Source organism: Thalassophryne amazonica, chromosome 9 (genome assembly GCF_902500255.1).
Source record: "Thalassophryne amazonica chromosome 9, fThaAma1.1, whole genome shotgun sequence".
In the NCBI taxonomy this organism is placed as follows: Eukaryota; Metazoa; Chordata; class Actinopteri; order Batrachoidiformes; family Batrachoididae; genus Thalassophryne; species Thalassophryne amazonica.
Window position 1 is genome coordinate 4,259,251 of NC_047111.1, and position 18,340 is coordinate 4,277,590.

The 18,340-nt window shown below is 40.3% G+C and overlaps 1 protein-coding gene across 1 annotated transcript in view; it reads right to left on the minus strand.

Annotated features, from left to right (window-relative positions):
- The window catches only part of zswim7 (zinc finger, SWIM-type containing 7), a 79,991-nt gene that overhangs the window by 50,092 nt on the left and 11,559 nt on the right, over positions 1-18,340 (minus strand). The window contains exon 3 of the mRNA XM_034177497.1: positions 13,244-13,346. Coding sequence (XP_034033388.1) covers positions 13,244-13,346 — 103 coding nt within the window. The remainder of the gene's footprint in view (positions 1-13,243; positions 13,347-18,340) is intronic.

Consider the following 18,340-nt stretch of genomic DNA (forward strand, 5'->3'; position numbering starts at 1 on the left):
GTGGTTTAGGTACGGTAAAATAAGCGAACAATATATCATATACAGTGACTTGTATTCCAGTACCTGTCTAGCTTTCCCCAAAACTGCCACACTCCTCACCATCTTTGACTGAAAGTTACTTATGTGGGATGTCTATTTTGATTTGTACCTCTACATCGATACCAAGATTTCCAAATAATTTCTGCCATTTTCTTTATTTCTTTGTAATTTCTGTTGTGATATCGCTCAAAACCAGCTGTAAATTCTCCCAAGAGCAAAAACTGTTAATGTCATCAGCAAAGACAAGAAATGTTAAAGTATCGCACACTCAACATATGTCATTTATCTACAGATGCTGCAGTTTTGGGCCCAAAACTGATTCCTGAGGTACACCACAAGTGATATTCAAATATGTTGATTTATATTTACCTATTTCTACAAATTGCTACCTGTTTGTTAAATAGCTTTTCAACCATTTCAGTACAATTCCTTAATGCCATATCTTTTAAATTTTTTTCTATTAATATATCATGGTTAATGGTATCAAAAAAAATTTAAATCGACAAATATTCCTACTGAGTACATTTTCTTTTTTATGCCATTTGTGATTCATGTTCTGGGAAAAGTTTGTAATGCTGCTTTTTAAGATAAATATAATGAGAATAACACACTGTGACATCCTATCCCAGGCTTCCTGTGTCTATTTTCCTGCCTGGAAGTTTGTTAGCACAATTCACAAGTGGATGATGAATGTCGGGGTGGTGGCGGCAACAGGGGAGTGAAGACAGTGACGTGCACAAAACAAACACCTGCTGCCCAAATATGGTCAACAATGGGAGGCGGGGGGGGGGGGGGGGGGGAATTCAACAACCCTCCAACCCGCAGGATGGAGGGTTGTTCAACTTCTTTCTTTAAAAAAAATTTGAAAATGCAGCCAACCTCCTCATTTAAGAGATTTAGGTGATCATCGTCAACAGCTATTCACTAAAGCACCAAATTTGAGATTCAGAGACGAGAATAAAAGTAAAATTTTTGACTGTGCGTTTGAAGAGTCACAGTGCAACATTATGTCTCCGTCTGATGGATCCAACACAAACCAGACCTGTCAGGATTGCAGCAGAAACACACACAACTGTCAAAAAAGTAAACAATATGAGGTTTGTTCAAGTGCTATTTCTGTTGTAAGAACTGAAGACACACTACAGGATGCTGAGTTATTATACCCAAACATAAACCATCTGTTCCTGCAGGTACAATGTAATCCACAGTAGTACTCCAACTAAAACACAGCTTTAGTACTTGAATAATAATAATAATAATAACAATAATAATAATAATAATAATAAGGATAATAATAAAAAACATACACTGTCACAGTTAACTGATAATGCTAACAGCTTTTCCAACTTCAGAACCAAGATCAGCAGCATGATTGACAAAGACATCCTTCTGATATACAAATAATGAATGGTAAGAATCTTCCACCAAATGAAATATTCTTTCCATTGCACAAATGAAAAACATTCATTATTTGATTTATATAATGCCTAAAATAGATCGTTGTCATTTGATATTTTATAAATGTTTAGACAAGAGAAAAGGGACTTACATTTTGGTGTGCGTCACTAGTCCTTTGAGGTCAAGAGGTTCCAAACAGTCCAACACGAACTTAAACAGCAGTCCAATCCAATTCAAAATTGTTCTCAGTCAACTTGCAAAAACAGACAGTTCAAAAACAATCCTGAGGATGTAGTCCGTGTACTTTGTGTACAGACTGTCGTCGTCTACTTTCCTGAGCCCATCGAAAAATTACGACAGAAATTTGTTGAGCTCTTCATCCAATAGTGCTACTACTTCAGCTAGAGACATTCCAGCACATACCGCAAATGCCTCCAGACATCTTACGGCGTACTGGACTGTCTATAAGCTTGATTAAATTGTCGTCTGTCAGAAAAAGAATGACATCTTTGTTTTTAAGTTAAGCTCCTTTGCGCTAGTGTGAGCGCGCGGTGGTCACAGCGCGCAATAGCACAACATGTATTGCACCAGAATTGCACAGTAAATGGAATACAATGGCAAATGGTAAAAATTATCCATATCAGGTGACATACGAACCACCAATCAAATGACAAGGATTAGGCTTTATATCATCCGGATTATTATACAGTTGTATGCAAAAGTTTGGGCACCCCTGATAATTTTCATGATTTTCCTTTATAAATTATTGGTTGTTTGGATCAGAAATTTCAGTTAAATACATCATATAGCAGGCGAACACACTGATATATGAGAAGTGAAATGAAGTTTCTAGTATTTACAGAAAGTGTGCAATAATTATTTAAACAAAATTGGGCAGGTGCATAAATTTGGGCACCCTTGTCATTTTATTGATTTGAATACATTTAACACTAATTATTGGAACACAAAATTGGTTTGGTAAGCTCATTGACCCTTGACCTCCTTACACAGGTGAATCCAATCATGAGAAAGGGTATTTAAGGTGGCCATTTGCAAATGTTTCCCCTCTTTGCATCTCTTCTAATGAGTGGCAACATGGGAGCCTCTAAACAACTCTCAAATGACCTGTAAACAAAGATTGTTCAACATCATGGTTTAGGGGAAGGATACAAAAAGCTATGTCAAAGATTTCAGCTGTGAGTTGCTGTGAGGAACATAGTGAGGAAATGGAAGACCACAGGCACAGCACTAGTTAAGGCCTGAAGTGGCAGGTCAAGAAAAATCTCATAAGCTGAAGCAAAGGATGGTGAGAACAGTCATAGTCAACCCACAGACCTGCTCCAAAGACCTACAACATACATCTTGCTGCAGATAGTGCCTCTGTGCATCGTTCAACTACACAGCGCACTTTGCACAAAGAGATGCTGTATGATGCTGTAATGCAGAGGAAGCCTTTTCTGCATACGCGCCACAAACAGAGTCGCTTGAGGTATGTTAAAGCACATTTGGAAAACAGCTTCTTTTTGGAATAAGGTGCATGGACTGATAAAACTAAAATTGAGTTATTTGGACATAAGGGGCGGTATGTATGGCGGAAAAAGAACACAGCATTCCAAGAAAAACACTTGGTACCTACAGTAAAATTTGGAGGTGGTTCCATCATGCTGTGGGGCTGTGTGGCCAGTGCAGGTACTGGGAATCTTGTTGAAGTTGACGGTCACATGGATTCCAGTCAATATCAGCAGATTCTTGAGAACAATGTTCAAGAATCAGTGACAAAGTTGAAGTTGCTGGATCTTTCAACAAGACAACGATGCTAAACACTGCTCAAAACCTACTAAAGCATTCATGCAGAGGAACAAGTACAATGTTCTGGAATGGCCATCTCAGCCCCAATCTGTGGTGTGATTTTAAGCGGGCTGTCCATGCTCGGAAACCAACAAACCTGAGATGTTTTGTAAAGGAGAATGGTCCAAAATACCTTCAACCAGAATCCAGACTCTCATTGGAAGCTATAGGCTTAAGCTTCAGCTTAAGCTGAAGTTATTGTACTTGGCCCCACAAATCTTAGAAACATGCTGTCTAACCAGATCCTTACTCTGGATGGCATTACCCTGACCTCTAGTAATACTGTGAGAAATCTTGGAGTCATTTTTGATCAGGATATGTCATTCAATGCGCATATTAAACAAATATGTAGGACTGCTTTTTTGCATTTGTGCAATATCTCTAAAATTAGAAAGGTCTTGTCTCAGAGTGATGCTGAAAAACTAATTCATGCATTTATTTCCTCTAGGTTGGACTATTGTAATTCATTATTATCAGGTTGTCCTAAAAGTTCCCTGAAAACCCTTCAGTTAATTCAAAATGCTGCAGCTAGAGTACTGACAGGGACTAGAAGGAGAGAGCATATCTCACCCATATTGGCCTCTCTTCATTGGCTTCCTGTTAATTCTAGAATAGAATTTAAAATTCTTCTTCTTACTTATAAGGTTTTGAATAATCAGGTCCCATCTTATCTTAGGGACCTCATAGTACCATATCACCCCAATAGAGCGCTTCGCTCTCAGACTGCAAGCTTACTTGTAGTTCCTAGGGTTTGTAAGAGTAGAATGGGAGGCAGAGCCTTCAGCTTTCAGGCTCCTCTCCTGTGGAACCAGCTCCCAATTCGGATCAGGGAGACAGACACCCTCTCTACTTTTAAGATTAAGCTTAAAACTTTCCTTTTTGCTAAAGCTTATAGTTAGGGCTGGATCAGCTGACCCTGAACCATCCCTTAGTTATGCTGCTATAGACTTAGACTGTTGGGGGGTTCCCATGATGCACTGAGTGTTTCTTTCTCTTTTTGCTCTGTATGCACCACTCTGCATTTAATCATTAGTGATTGATCTCTGCTCCCCTCCACAGCATGTCTTTTTCCTGGTTCTCTCCCTCAGCCCCAACCAGTCCCAGCAGAAGACTGCCCCTCCCTGAGCCTGGTTCTGCTGGAGGTTTCTTCCTGTTAAAAGGGAGTTTTTCCTTCCCACTGTCGCCAAGTGCTTGCTCACAGGGGGTCATTTTGACCGTTGGGGTTTTTCTGTAATTGTTGTATGGCCTTGCCTTACAATATAAATGCGCCTCAGGGCAACTGTTTGTTGTGATTTGGCGCTATATAAATAAAATTGATTTGATTTGATATAGGAAGCATTTAGAGGCTGTTATTTCTGCAAAAGGAGGATCTACTAAATATTGATGTATTTTTTTCTGTTGGAGTGCCCAAATTTATGCACCTGCCTGATTTTGTTTAAAGAATTATTGCCCACTTTCTGTAAATCCTATAAACTTCATTTCACTTCTCAAATATCACTGTGCTTGTCTGCTATATGACATATTAAACTGATATTGCTGATCCAAACAACCAATGATTTATAAAGGAAAATCATGGAAATCAACTGTATCATGTCTTAACTTGTTCCGTGGACAAGCACCTTTTAAGTGAAAGGTGGATAATGTTGCATTTCTCTCTGATGCCTGTCCCTCCATCAGTTCCTTAGCTGTGACATGGAGGTTCTGGTGGAGCTTTAGAACCAACATTTGTCAAGTCTTGAGTGTTAATTTGAGCGTCCTTCCCCATCAGTGTAAAGTCTGTATGTTCCCAGCCTTCTTATATTTATGTATAACAAACTGTACATTTTCTAGTTGGCGCCAAGCACAAGACACAACATGTCCTGCAGTCAGACCCTTAAAGACAGCAGCATGCGCCTCAAATAAACCATCATTATGTTAATTAGTCATTCAGAAACATTTTAAAGTGATTATATCATTTTCTGGAGTCTTCTGGAATCTTCTATGCTATTTAAAGAGGCTGTTAACTCACTGTACCTTTTAAGTACTATTTTTAAATAACTTCATGATAAAATGAAAGACAAGTTCGAACTGGCTTAATGCATGCATTACTTGGTCACGTGAAATCTGTGGAGTTGTGGGAAAATTGAGTTTGGATATCTGTCTTGCCACAGTGTGTGTAAACGTATGGCGTAAACAGCACATGCATGTCACAGAAATGTGTAACATGTTGCAGCAGGTAAACAAATACAAGAAACAAAAGAAATTTCAACATGTTCATAATAAACATGCAAACTGTCAAATTACACACAAGGACCTCTCAATTTTGAATTGAACTGAATAACTGCGTGAAACATTTTTTATGTGCAAGCCCAATATCATCTTTAATTTTAGATACAGCACATCCAGAAAGTAGTCATTGCGCCACACTTTTTCCACCTTTTGTTAAATTCATTTTTTCCCCTCAACATTCTACACACGATACCCCATAATGACAATGTGAAAAAAGCGTTTTTAAGATTCTTGCAAATTTATCAAAAACAGAAAAGCTAAGAAATCACTTGTACATAAGCATTCACAGCTTTTGCCATGAAACTCAAAATTGAGCTCTAGTGCATCCTGTTCCCACTGATCATCCTTGAGATGTTTCTACAGCTTTGTTGGATTCCACCTGGGGTAAATTCAGTTGATTGGACATGATTTGGAAAAGCACACACCTGTCTACATATAAGGTCCCACAGCTGACAGTGCATGTCAGAGCACAAACCATGAGAACAAATCTGGGGAAGGGTACAGAAACATTTCTGCTACTTTGAAGGACCCAGTGAGCACAGTGGTCTCCATCACTTGTAAAAGGAAGAAGTTTGGATCCACCAGGACTCTTCCTAAAATTGGCCGCCCATCTGAACTGAGCGATCAGGGGAGAAGGACCTTAGTCAGGAAGGTGACCAACAATCCAATTGTCACTCTGTCAGAGCGCCAGCATTCCTCTGTGGAGAGAGGAGAACCTTCCAGGAGGACAACCATCTCTGCGGCAATCAACCAATCAGGCCTGTATGGGAGAGTGACCAGATGGAAATCATTCCTTAGTAAAAGGCACATGGCAGCCCACCTGGAGTTTGCCTAAAGGCACCTGAAGGACTCTCAGACCATGAGAAACAAAACTCTCTGGTCTGATGAGGCAAAGATTGAGCTCTTTGGTGTGAATGACAGGCGTAATGTTTGTAGGAAACCAGGCACCATCTCTACAGTGAAGCATGGTGGTGGCAGCATCATGCTGTGGGGATGTTTTTCAGCAGCAGGAACTGGGAGACTAGTCAGGATTGAGGGAAAGATGAATGCAGCAATGTCCAGAGACATCCTGGATAAAAACCTGCTCCAGGGCGCTCTTGACCTCAGACTGGGGCGACAGTTCATCTTTCAACAGGACAATGACCCTAAGCACACAGCCAAGATATCAAAGGAGTGATTTCAGGACAACTCTGTGAATGTTCTTGAGTGGCCCAGCCAGAGCCCAGACCTGAATCCTATTGAACATCTCTGAGAGATCTGAAAATTTCTGTGCACCAACATTCCCCATCAGACCTGATGCAGCATGAGAGGTGCTGCAAAGAGGAATGGACAAAATTACCCAAAGATAGGTGCACCAAGCTTTTTTAATTTTAATAAATTTGCAAATGTTTTTCATGTTGTCATTATGGGGTGTTGTGAGTAGAAATTTGAGGGAAATATAAATTTACTCCATTTTGAAATAAGGTTGTAACATAGAATGTGGAAAGGATGAAGCACTGTGAATACTTTCTGGATGCTCTGTACATCTTGTGAAGTCTGCTGGTAGTTTGGATTAAAAACAGTCAAAAAAGTTTAACAATCAAGTGTGCTGTTCAGATTAAGCAGCACCTCCTATACGGCCATCTGAAACTCATAATAAAAGCTGTCAATTATAAATGTTATGCAATAACAGAGGGTAAAAAAAGAGTAAATAAAAAAAGGAAATCTGGCAACTTGTTGAGAACATTTCCTTTCCTATAATCTTGAAAAATTCATACTGCAGCTGAATTTGTTCCAGGAAAGCCGGGATGACAATGAGAGCAAAAATAGACTCGGTATCATATTAATAATTATTAATACGTGCAGTTGACCACAAATCTCAGACAGTCTCAGGAGAATAAAATGAAACAATTTGCTGAAATGTGTCCAAAAGCGAAGCTGAATCCACGTCCGCATTTAGGAGCATTGTATTTCACAGCTCCTTTCATAAACCTGTTTTCACAAAGACCTGAAGGAGTTTCCAGGAAACCTGGGTCACAATAGCCACAATCTGAATCTGCAGCTTTCTTTCTCCCACCATAACTCATTGTGCATCCCACAGTCAAGTCAGTTTCAAAATTAACACTGGAATAAAAGCATTCTTTCTATTTTACGGGGTGAAGGATATTATGCATTGATGCACTGTGTTTAAAAAAGTTTACCTAAATTTTCCTTACATCATCAGGGCTCGACATAGCCATTTGCCCGCTCGCCCGGTGCCGATTTGGCCCACTTTCGGGCCACTACAGGCCAGTACAATTTATCAAACGATGGCCCGCTCAGGGCACTACAAAAATACGCAAAATTCTATTTATTTTACCATATTTTGCGGCAGCAAAGTCGAATTTCTTCACATCTCCGTGTCATCAAACTTCACCGAGTCCGCCATGTTTGTTTTGGTCTCGCACCACGCTTCGGGTTGGGTATTGTTAAGAAATTATTCGATCCACCGATATCAATAGTCGTTTTGCTTAATTCCCTCATTAGTCCTTCAGAGCGGCTGTTGTTTTTGAGGGTGTTTGTGGGGAAAATGATCATTTCTCTACGTTGATTGCAGACCCTGCAGCGGCTCTGTAATCAACTGCTTCTGCAGAGCGACGGCACTTTGAAGCGTAAACCAATGAGGCCAAGCTTCTATCCACTGGCTCATTGGAGTTTATCTTAATTTTTCCCTGCTAAAACCCTAAAGTGCATATGCCTGTGAGTAATATATACCCTTTTATGTTAAACCGACCTGTTATGGGCTTCTTAAACAGTTGATACATGTATTTTATCATTTTAAAATGGGACTGATGTTAGTGCGTTAGCATGTCTATGGCGTTTTCAATGTTAAAGTTAGCATTAGCTGCTCGCATTTCAGCACGTTTGTGTGCATTTGTTTTCTGTATAATTAATGGCTCACCATTTGTTGTCGTAAAAGAGTCAAACGTATTAAAAATTGTAATTTTTTTAAATTTATTTGTATTTATATATTAATAATAATAATGATAGCAACAACAACAGCAAAAATAGTAATAATACCTCTTCAGAAGTGGCAAGTCCACAACTCCTCTCAAAGCCATTAAAATATGTCAATCGTGACCGAGTCACTTTTGTGCAGATTAAAGTCACTAACTGGGAAGCTTGTCTTGTTGCAGTCCAGAAACGAGAACTGTCCTCTGTTTGGTTGGCACAGCTCCAAACGCTGCACAGCTCTCTGCCGAGACAGAGTCCGGTCAGAATTAATAACTTCAAAACAAATTGCTGCTTTAAATAAAATGACACCTCTTTCCAAACGCTGTAATACAGACAAACTACAATTGACTAAAACGATTTTTTCCTCCCAAAATGAGACGTCCTGCATTCTTCATGAATTACATCCTGATGTGAAGCACAGCCAGCTGCAAGAGCTCAGCTCAGACGTATGGAAAGACATTCATGCCAATAATGTCTGAAAGGAAATGCTTTTGACAAAAACTACAGATTTTGTTTATTTCTATTTATGTTCAGAGATCAAGGATCCAACATGTAGAGTTTATTTAGGTCCAGAGTTTAAGGATCCAGTGAGCAATTTCATATTTATTTACTTTAAGACTCAATAAAATGTTGCTGGCATAGAAAACCTGTAAAGCCTACTTTTAGTACACAGAAAATTCACAAGCGGTATCGATAAGTGGAATCGATAATGGTATCAACCTTATCAATACCAATCCCTAAACATGCTCCATGCTCCTGCAGAATCTCGCGCACATTGAAATGTACTCGTATGTTGTCGATGCGTAGAGCGTGCGTTCGGTCGTTTCCGTTACCGATCTTCAGCAATGATCGTTACCATCTTTAAATGCACGGGAAGCTGCAGGAAATCAATCAATCAATCAATCAATCAATTTTTTTATATAGCGCCAAATCACAACAAACAGTTGCCCCAAGGCGCTTTATATTGTAAGGCAAAGCCATACAATAATTATGTAAAACCCCAACGGTCAAAACGACCCCCTGTGAGCAAGCACTTGGCTACAGTGGGAAGGAAACACTCCCTTTTAACAGGAAGAAACCTCCAGCAGAACCAGGCTCAGGGAGGGGCAGTCTTCTGCTGGGACTGGTTGGGGCTGAGGCATCAACATTTATTTATAAAGCGCTTTACAGCACCGACTGGTGTCCAAAGTGCTTAACATTAAAAACACAAATTCACAAAAATAAAACACATATAGAATAAAATTTTAAAACAGCACATAAAAAAAAATAAAGACGAACAACACGCTAATCTAACAGAACGCTTTGAAATATGTTTAAACTGCATTCACCCAACCCGGACAACAACCAGGAAAGAGTTGTGCTAAAGGAATTGGCCAGAAGAGGAAGCTTAGTGATGATGAGTTAAAGGAGAGAGACAGGCTATATGAAAGAAACAAGAGGAAGAGAGGTTTTGTCCCGACCTGGCCACAGACATGGCCTTGGCTTGGTCATGACGTAGAGAAGAATTAGGTTTTCTAACAAATCTGCAAGGTCTATCCGTCATATGCTGACAAGTAAGTAAAGTACAGTATATGCTTGGTCCTGGTAGACCCTGGCTGTTTTGAAGCTAGTTTAAAAGTCTAACCAGCTTGCCTTTTTGGAAACCCCATGGTGACAACATTAGCAAAGGACCTAATTTTTTTTTCAATTTTTAGATCTATAACTCCAATCCAGACAAGGCATACTTTTTAGTTTTGATATGGACCTACATCTGTATTTTACATTTCTGACTGTGAGTTAGCCAATTATGAGGGTTGCTAAAAAATGCCCTCTAAATTTTTAATGGGAGTCACTTTATTTTTTTACACTTGAGAATGTCTTCTGATAAACTTCATGGTCTATAGACTATTTTATGTTTTTTTCTGGATTGGTTTATATTATATAGGCAGTTTTATTTGCAGGATTTCAGGGTGGAATATCATGAACTCTCACGCGCAAAACCATGGGCCAGTGCTCCCACACTGTGGGCCACTAACTTCTAAATTCTACTGGCCCTGTGGGCCAGTGGGGGAAACTGGTTTATGTCAAGCCCTGATCATAAAATTCTATGATACTTCTTTAACTGGTAAACAACAATATAATGAAAAAATACCTGAATGAAAGAATCCACTCATAAGCAGAAACATACACTGAACAACAATATAAACCCAATACTTTTGTTTTTGCTCCCAATTTTTAGTGAGTGCTTCTCCTGTGCTGAGATAATCCATCCCACCTCACAGGTATAGCATATCAAGATCCCAATGAGACAGCATGATTACTGCACAGGTGTGCCTTAGGCTGGCCACAATAAAAGGCCATGATGAAAAGTGCAGTTCTGCTTTACGGGGTGGGAGGGGGTCTCTAGTTAGCACCCTCCTAATGACAGGGCAGCTGTCCCTCCGTTAGTCTCATCGTTAGGAGGGACAGCTGCCCTGTCAATAGGAGGGTGCTAACGAGAGCACAATAGGTGCTAATTAGAGCAATTGTTAGTCACTAGCCAATAGCAGTCTGCCTCTCAGTAGGAGGGGTCTGACCACAGCACCTTATTGTAAAATGAAGCTGGCTTGTCCAAATGTGCTTTAGCATACCTCAAGCGACTGTTTGTGGTGTGTATGTAGAAAAGGTTTCTTCTGCATTACAGCATCATACAGCATCTGTTTGTGCAAAGTGTGCTGTATAGTTGGATGATGCACAGAGACACTATATGCAGCAAGATCATGTTGTAGGTCTTTGGAGCAAGTCTGTGGGTTGACTACGACTGTTCTCACCATCCTTCGCTTCAGCTTATCTTAGATTTTTCTTGGCCTGCCACTTCGGGCTTTAACTAGTACTGTGCCTGTGGTCTTCCATTTCCTCACTATTAGCGATTGACGCATTCAGCTGGAGCTGGCCCCCTTTATCTACTGTGGACTCCGGTTAGAGAGTGACACGGAAGCAGAGTTTCAGATGTCTCCTGGTCTTTAATACTGCTTGGCACAGGAAAGCACTACTGCAGCCAGTATGTGGTTATTCTGCAGCCATTATGCTCTATTTGCTCATTTACTCATGTGGCCATTCTCTTCAACAGTCAGAAAAGAACTAAATCTAAAATGGCAGCAGAGTGCAAATAAAGACCTCAAAGGCACTTTTTGGGTGCCTAAAACAAAGCCTGACCAAAACATATCACAGAACAGTCCTGTCAGCTGGTAAATGGTTCCATCTAGTGGCGAAAGTGGGGAATTCGGAACACTCACTATGTTCCTCACAGTGGAAACTGACAGCTGAAATCTCTGAGATAGCTTTTTGTATCCTTCCCCTAAACCATGATGTTGAACAATCTTTGTTTTCAGGTCATTTGAAAGTTGTTTAGAGGCTCCCATGTTGCCACTCATTAGAAGAGATGCAAAGAGGAGAAACAATTGCAATGGCCACCTTAAATACCCTTTCTCATGATTGGATTCACCCGTGTAAGGAGGTCAAGGGTCAATGAGCTTAACAAACCAATTTTTGTGTTCCAATAATTAGTGCTAAATGTATTCAAATTAATAAAATGACAAGGGTGCCCAAATTTATGCACCTGCTCAATTTTGTTTAAATAATTCTTGCAGAAATTTCTGATCCAGACAACCAATGATTTATAAAGAAAAATCATGAAAATTATCAGGGGTGCCCAAACTTTTCCACACAACTGTATATATATAAACAAACAGGTTTCAGTCTGTGGCTATTCATGTTTTGCTCATCTTTCCATATGAGATGCTCATTAATATCGGCATGCAGGGAACATTTGCTTGTTGCCAATGTCTCATTTTCTAAACCATGTGACAGCTCTAACGGATCGGGAATTGTCAGTACTGCCAGTAAAGACTTGCATTCTGTCTTAACGGGTTGCTGCTCACTGTCTTTAGTTCCTACTACATAGCCATTTTGTTGTGCGATGGGGCCACAAGTTCTTTCCTCCACTTCCTAACTTTTTCTAACTGCCTTTCTTGAAAAATTACATTGCTGTCAGAACTTCTCATGTGTTATGGGGAGTGGTGAACTTTGACCCGGCCCAGCATCCACCGCATGTGCTGAGATGCTGAATTGGCTTATTGAGCCAGCTCATGGGAAAAACAGACAAAAAAAAAAAGAAGGATCTGCATATGGTGCATGAGGGGAAAAGGAATAGTGTCTTTTCTGGACTTAAGTCCTGTTTCTTTTAACTAGTATTGGAGGCTCTGTAACTTACACTCCAATGCAACTTGTCAAAGAATAGGGGTGTAACGGACACAAACATCACAGTTCAGTACATTTTCAGTACAGAGGAAACGAGAGAGAGAACATGAAATACATTTAGGCTATGTTCTTTAGGCTCGTGTGTGACTGAATAGCGTTTCCAGATTGTGAAATATGTTTCAAAAATAAATGCAACTTATACTTAAGTGCAACATCTGTATGTTTTTGTTCCTCTTCATGATGCTTTTTTGACAGATGCAACTTATACTCTGTGTGACTTGTCTGAAAATATGGTACTCGATAAATATGTCAGAAGTGTTCAGGATGTATGAGTGAGCAAAGACCGAGGACAGAAGGAGTACCTAAGTAACAGATGCGATTCCAGGAATTTTTCTTTAAGCCCTTAAATTTTGATCTGGTTCTACAAATCCTGATTTCTGAATTAAATATCACTTTTGTTTTTTTTGTAGACCATTGTGCTGACTAAGTAGCAACAAACCTGGAATGCTTTTCGTCCACTGGGAGATGACAGACAGGTCACTGAACGTTGGTCCACAAGGTCCAAGGCCAGCAGTGCACAAGGTCCAAAGACAAACTTCAGCCTGAAAGATGCAAGCAAGAAAATAGTCAATGAGCTTCTGTGCAAGGTGTTGACTGACACCTCAAGCAACAAGAAGAGTTTGAGTTCAGTGTCTTGCTCAAGGACATGTCACCACAGGGTGAGGTCAGGTCAGGGAGTATGAACTGGAATACAGAAAAGTAACACCGCTTCTTTGTGTCTATTGTGTTTTGCAGTTTTGTTCCTGTATTATACCTTCTGTGTTGGCATTATGTGCATATGAAGGACCAAAGGTCTTGCAGAATTTAAATTCACCCCATCATATAGCAGTACCTCGGCAGTGATACAACTGTAGGTCCTCAGCCTCTGAGATTGAGGAATAACTATGAAGAGATGATGGAGTCATGAGGTCACTGGATGCAGGTGTTTGGTAATACAGGAGAATGAAGGTCTACGTTTTTGGATTCTGGTGCTTCTTGTCTTATTGTATAGGTGTGAGACTTGAACACTAACCAGTGACCTCATGTATTTGGTACTTTTTCTTTACAGAGGATCCTTGGGTACCACTGGAATTATTTTGCATTACTAAGGACTCAGATGAGGAGTATCACTTGTATTGTGAGGGAAAGTCACGTTTGACATTTTGGCCATGTGGTGTGTTTCACTGGGTATGATCCAGTGTGCAGGTTCCTCAGTGTTGTGGCTCCCAGTGGCTGCAGAATGCCAAGGGAATGGCCACATTTAAACTCGCAGCAACAGGTAGAGGCATGCAAGACAGTGTAGTGTGGTGGATGTGGTGACACAAAGCACCAAATCCTGCTGCCACACCTGACCTGATTTTAGGGGTGGGCGATATGACCTAAAATTCATATAACGGTATAAACTGAATCCCTTCATGGTAACAGTATATATCGCGATATAAACTTAAGTGTAAAAATTATAATGCAAGTGTTCTGAATGGGTCGCTTAGCAAAGCTAAATTGAAAAAAAAAAAGAAAAAAAAAAATATATATATATATATATATATATATATATATATATAGACAACAACAAAAAACAAACACAGATATAATGTAATTTTGAGAACATTTATTGGGCCTCATGTATCAATGTTGCGCACTTGTGGCGTAAATTTACGGCGTAAACTTGAAATACACCAAAGTCGCCGTGACATGTATCAAGCAGTGCGCACCTGCCCATTTCTGGCGTACGCCTGACGTGATCTTGATAAATGCGGCGGGTGGAAACGATCGTAATTATAATAAACACGCCCATAAATATTCAGACGCCGCTTCAGACACACCCTCATTTTACGACATGGAAGCTGGGTAGACGGCAATGAAAAAGAACTCCACCAATCACAACGAGTGCCAATAGAGCGTCAAAAGCGGCCGTTGTATTAATTGTTTTGTAGTATATAATCAATAAAGTGTTACAGTGGTCCCTCATTAATCGCTGGAGTTACGTTCCAAAACATAGCCCGTAATACGCAAAACCGCGACGTATTCAGCGTTATTTTTTACAATTATTATAGACGTTTCAAAGCTGTAAAACCCCTCACTACACAGTTTATACACTTTCTCAATCAGGCATGAACATTTTCTCACTTTTCTCTCGTGTGTAAACACTCTCAAAGTTCAAACCTTAGTAGGAAAATAATACCCCCCCCCCCCCCCCCCCCACAAAAAAAGTACTTAATTACTCATATTTGAAGTCAGTCTGGGTAAATTGTCATCCCTTGGCTGATGTGTTATTTAATGTGGCGCTTTTTGACGAGAGCTACAAGGTTTTATACCTCTAAAATGTTACTGGCAAGCTCGATTTTTACCAATTTTGAGTGGTTTTCGATCCATTGAAAGCAAGAATAATTCACAAAAAATGACTTATGTTGTAATATTTAATATCAAACTTTTGTAGAGAAGCTTGAATCTTCGACTGGACTGGGTTGCTTGACACGAGGACGTTTCGCTTCAAATCGCAGAAGCTTCCTCAGCTAAAATTCTTGCTCTGGTAGTCTGACTTCTGTCTTGACTCTTGTAGAGAAGAATAAACAGAAGCCAACAAAAGCTGTAGTTTTTAAACCTAACAAGACCCCTCCTACCGAGAGGTCGACTGCTATAGGCTAGTGACTAAACAATAGCTCTAATTAGCACCTATTGTGCTCTAGTTAGAACCCTCCTAATGACAGGCCAGCTGTCCCTGACCACCATGTGGAGAACACACAAGAGTTTGTGAACAAGATCAAGGACCTGCAGCTGGAGGCAGATGAAACTATGGTGTCATTTGATGTGACATCATTGTTCACCTGCATCCCCACCGCTGAGGCCATCTCAGCTGTGAGGCAGAGACTGCTGGAGGATGTGTCTCTACTTGAAAGGACCAAACTCACACCAGTCCACATCTGCCAACTCTTGAAGATCTGTCTTAACACCACGTATTTCCTGTTAAGGGGGAATTACTACAGGCAGATCCATGGTTGTGCAATGGAGTCTCCGGTATCCCCCATTGTGGCCAATCTGTACATGGAGCGAGTGGAGAAGACAGCCTTGACGTCATTCACGGGCATCTCTCCCAGTCACTGGTTCAGATATGTCGATGACACATAGGTTAAAATCAAGCAACAGGAGGTTGAGGACTTTACAGAACACATCAACTCGGTGGATTCCAATATCAAGTTCACACGTGAGGATGCCAGAAACAACCATTTAGCCTTCTTGGACTGTGATGTTATGACTGGAGAGAACAGGCAGCTCCAGACAGGGGTTTACAGAAAACCCACTCACACTGACCAATATCTGCTCTTTGGCTCAAACCACCCCCTCGAACACAAGCTCGGGGTGATCAGGACTCTTCAACACAGAGCCCTACAGATGCCCACAACTGCAGAGGGAAGGGCTAAAGAACAACAACTTGTACGGAAAGCCCTCACAGTATGTGGGTACCCACGATGGTCCCTGGACAAAGTGCAGAAGTCCCAGAAAAAAAAGAGACCAGATAGACAGGAGACGGAGACAAGAAGAAGAGGAGTGTCTCTCCCTTATTTAGCAGGAATAGGGGAAAAACTACAGAGGATCTTCAGACAGCACAAAATCCCAGTTTACTTTAAACCGGTTAACACCTTGAGACAGAAATTAGTTCACCCTAAGGACAGGATCCCTAGTTACAAACAGAACAATGTAGTGTATTCTATCAGATGTCAGGAAAACTGTAATGAACACTACATAGGTGAGACTAAGCAACCTTTAAACAAAAGGCTATACCAGCACCGCAAAGAGGACGCAAATGGACCTCAGTCTGCAGTTCATCTCCACCTGAAAGACACTAACCACACGTTTGAGGACAAGGAAGTTAAAATCTTAGCCAGAGAGAAGAAATGGTTTGAGAGAGGTGTCAAGGAAGCATTTTATGTGAAACAGTTGAAACCCAGCCTTAACCGGGCAGGGGGTCTGAGACACGTTTTGTCCCCTGTTTACAATGGGGTACTCAGGTCAAAGCAGTTTCAGTCTTTTGTTCATGGTAATGAGTCATTCACGTCATCAGGAGAGTCGTCAAGGGAGCCATCAGGAGAGGCTTCCGTCCCATCATTAGGAGGGACGGCGGCCCTGTCATTAGGAGGGTGCTAACTAGAGCACAATAGGTGCTAATTAGAGCTATTGTTTAGTCACTAGCCTATAGCAGTCGGCCTCTCTGTAGGAGGAGTCTGGTTAGGTTTAAAACTCCAGCTTTTGTTGGCTTCTGTTTATTCTTCTCTACAAGACTCAAGAAAGAAGTCAGACTACCAGAGCAAGAATTTTAGCTGAGGAAGCTTCTGCGATTTGAAGCGCAACGTCCTCGCGTCAAGCAACCCAGTCCAGTCGAAGATTCAAGCTTCTCTACTATGGAAACCACCTGGACAACTGAGAGCCTACACAGAAATATCAAACTTTTCTATATGTTTCTGTCAAAGTCTAAATTAATAAAATTAATTATCTTGAAAAGGTTAAGAATAATGCTGAAAAGGTTAAAAAGACATTCATATTTCATCATGGATATAGCATTGGCTCTCAACATCTAAAATAACACACAGTACCTTTTAATCCAGTGAGGAAGAGGCCTGTGTCTCACAATTTAACACTGTGACACTGACTGTGAATGTAAATTTACACACAGTAGCTTTGTTTTTCTGTCATATTGCCAGTTTTGCTATTTCAATATTTTTGAGTGGGATTGCATAATTTTTCTTTAACAGAATAAATAAAATCTAAATATAAAAAACAATGTTTGAACAAGAGCTACCTGAACCGGAACTGATTTGTCCAACCTGCTCTTTTAAAAATGAAATCCGAATTAAAAAAAATCTTTCTACAAATGATTGTGGGACTATTTGGAAACAGTAAACAGTTCTTTTCATGTGAATATGAGTGAAGCTCAGCACACTCAGCCCGGTGCAGCAGCAGAGCAGTGGTTCACACTTCACACAGAAGTTTTCCTGGATTGAAAAACTCCATCGTAAGCCAAATTTATACTGCATACCGGATAAACTGGACATACCATGCAGCGCTACCTCATATACAGTGCATCCAAAAAGTATTCACAGTGCTATACTTTTTCACATCTTACAACCCCTGGCAAAAATTATGGAATCACTGGCCTCGGAGGATGTTCATTCAGTTGTTTAATTTTGTAGAAAAAAGCAGATCACAGACATGACACAAAACTAAAGTCATTTCAAATGGCAGCTTTCTGGCTTTAAGAAACACTATAAGAAATCAGGAAAAAAAATTGTGGCAGTCAGTAACGGTTACTTTTTTAAACCAAGCAGAGGGAAAAAAATATGGACTCACTCAATTCTGAGGAAAAAATTATGGAATCAGTCTGTAAATTTTCATCCCCAAAACTAACACCTGCATCAAATCAGATCTGCTCGTTAGTCTGCATCTAAAAAGGAGTGATCACACCTTGGAGAGCTGTTGCACCAAGTGGATTGACATGAATCATGGCTCCAACACGAGAGATGTCAATTGAAACAAAGGAGAAGATTATCAAACTCTTAAAAGA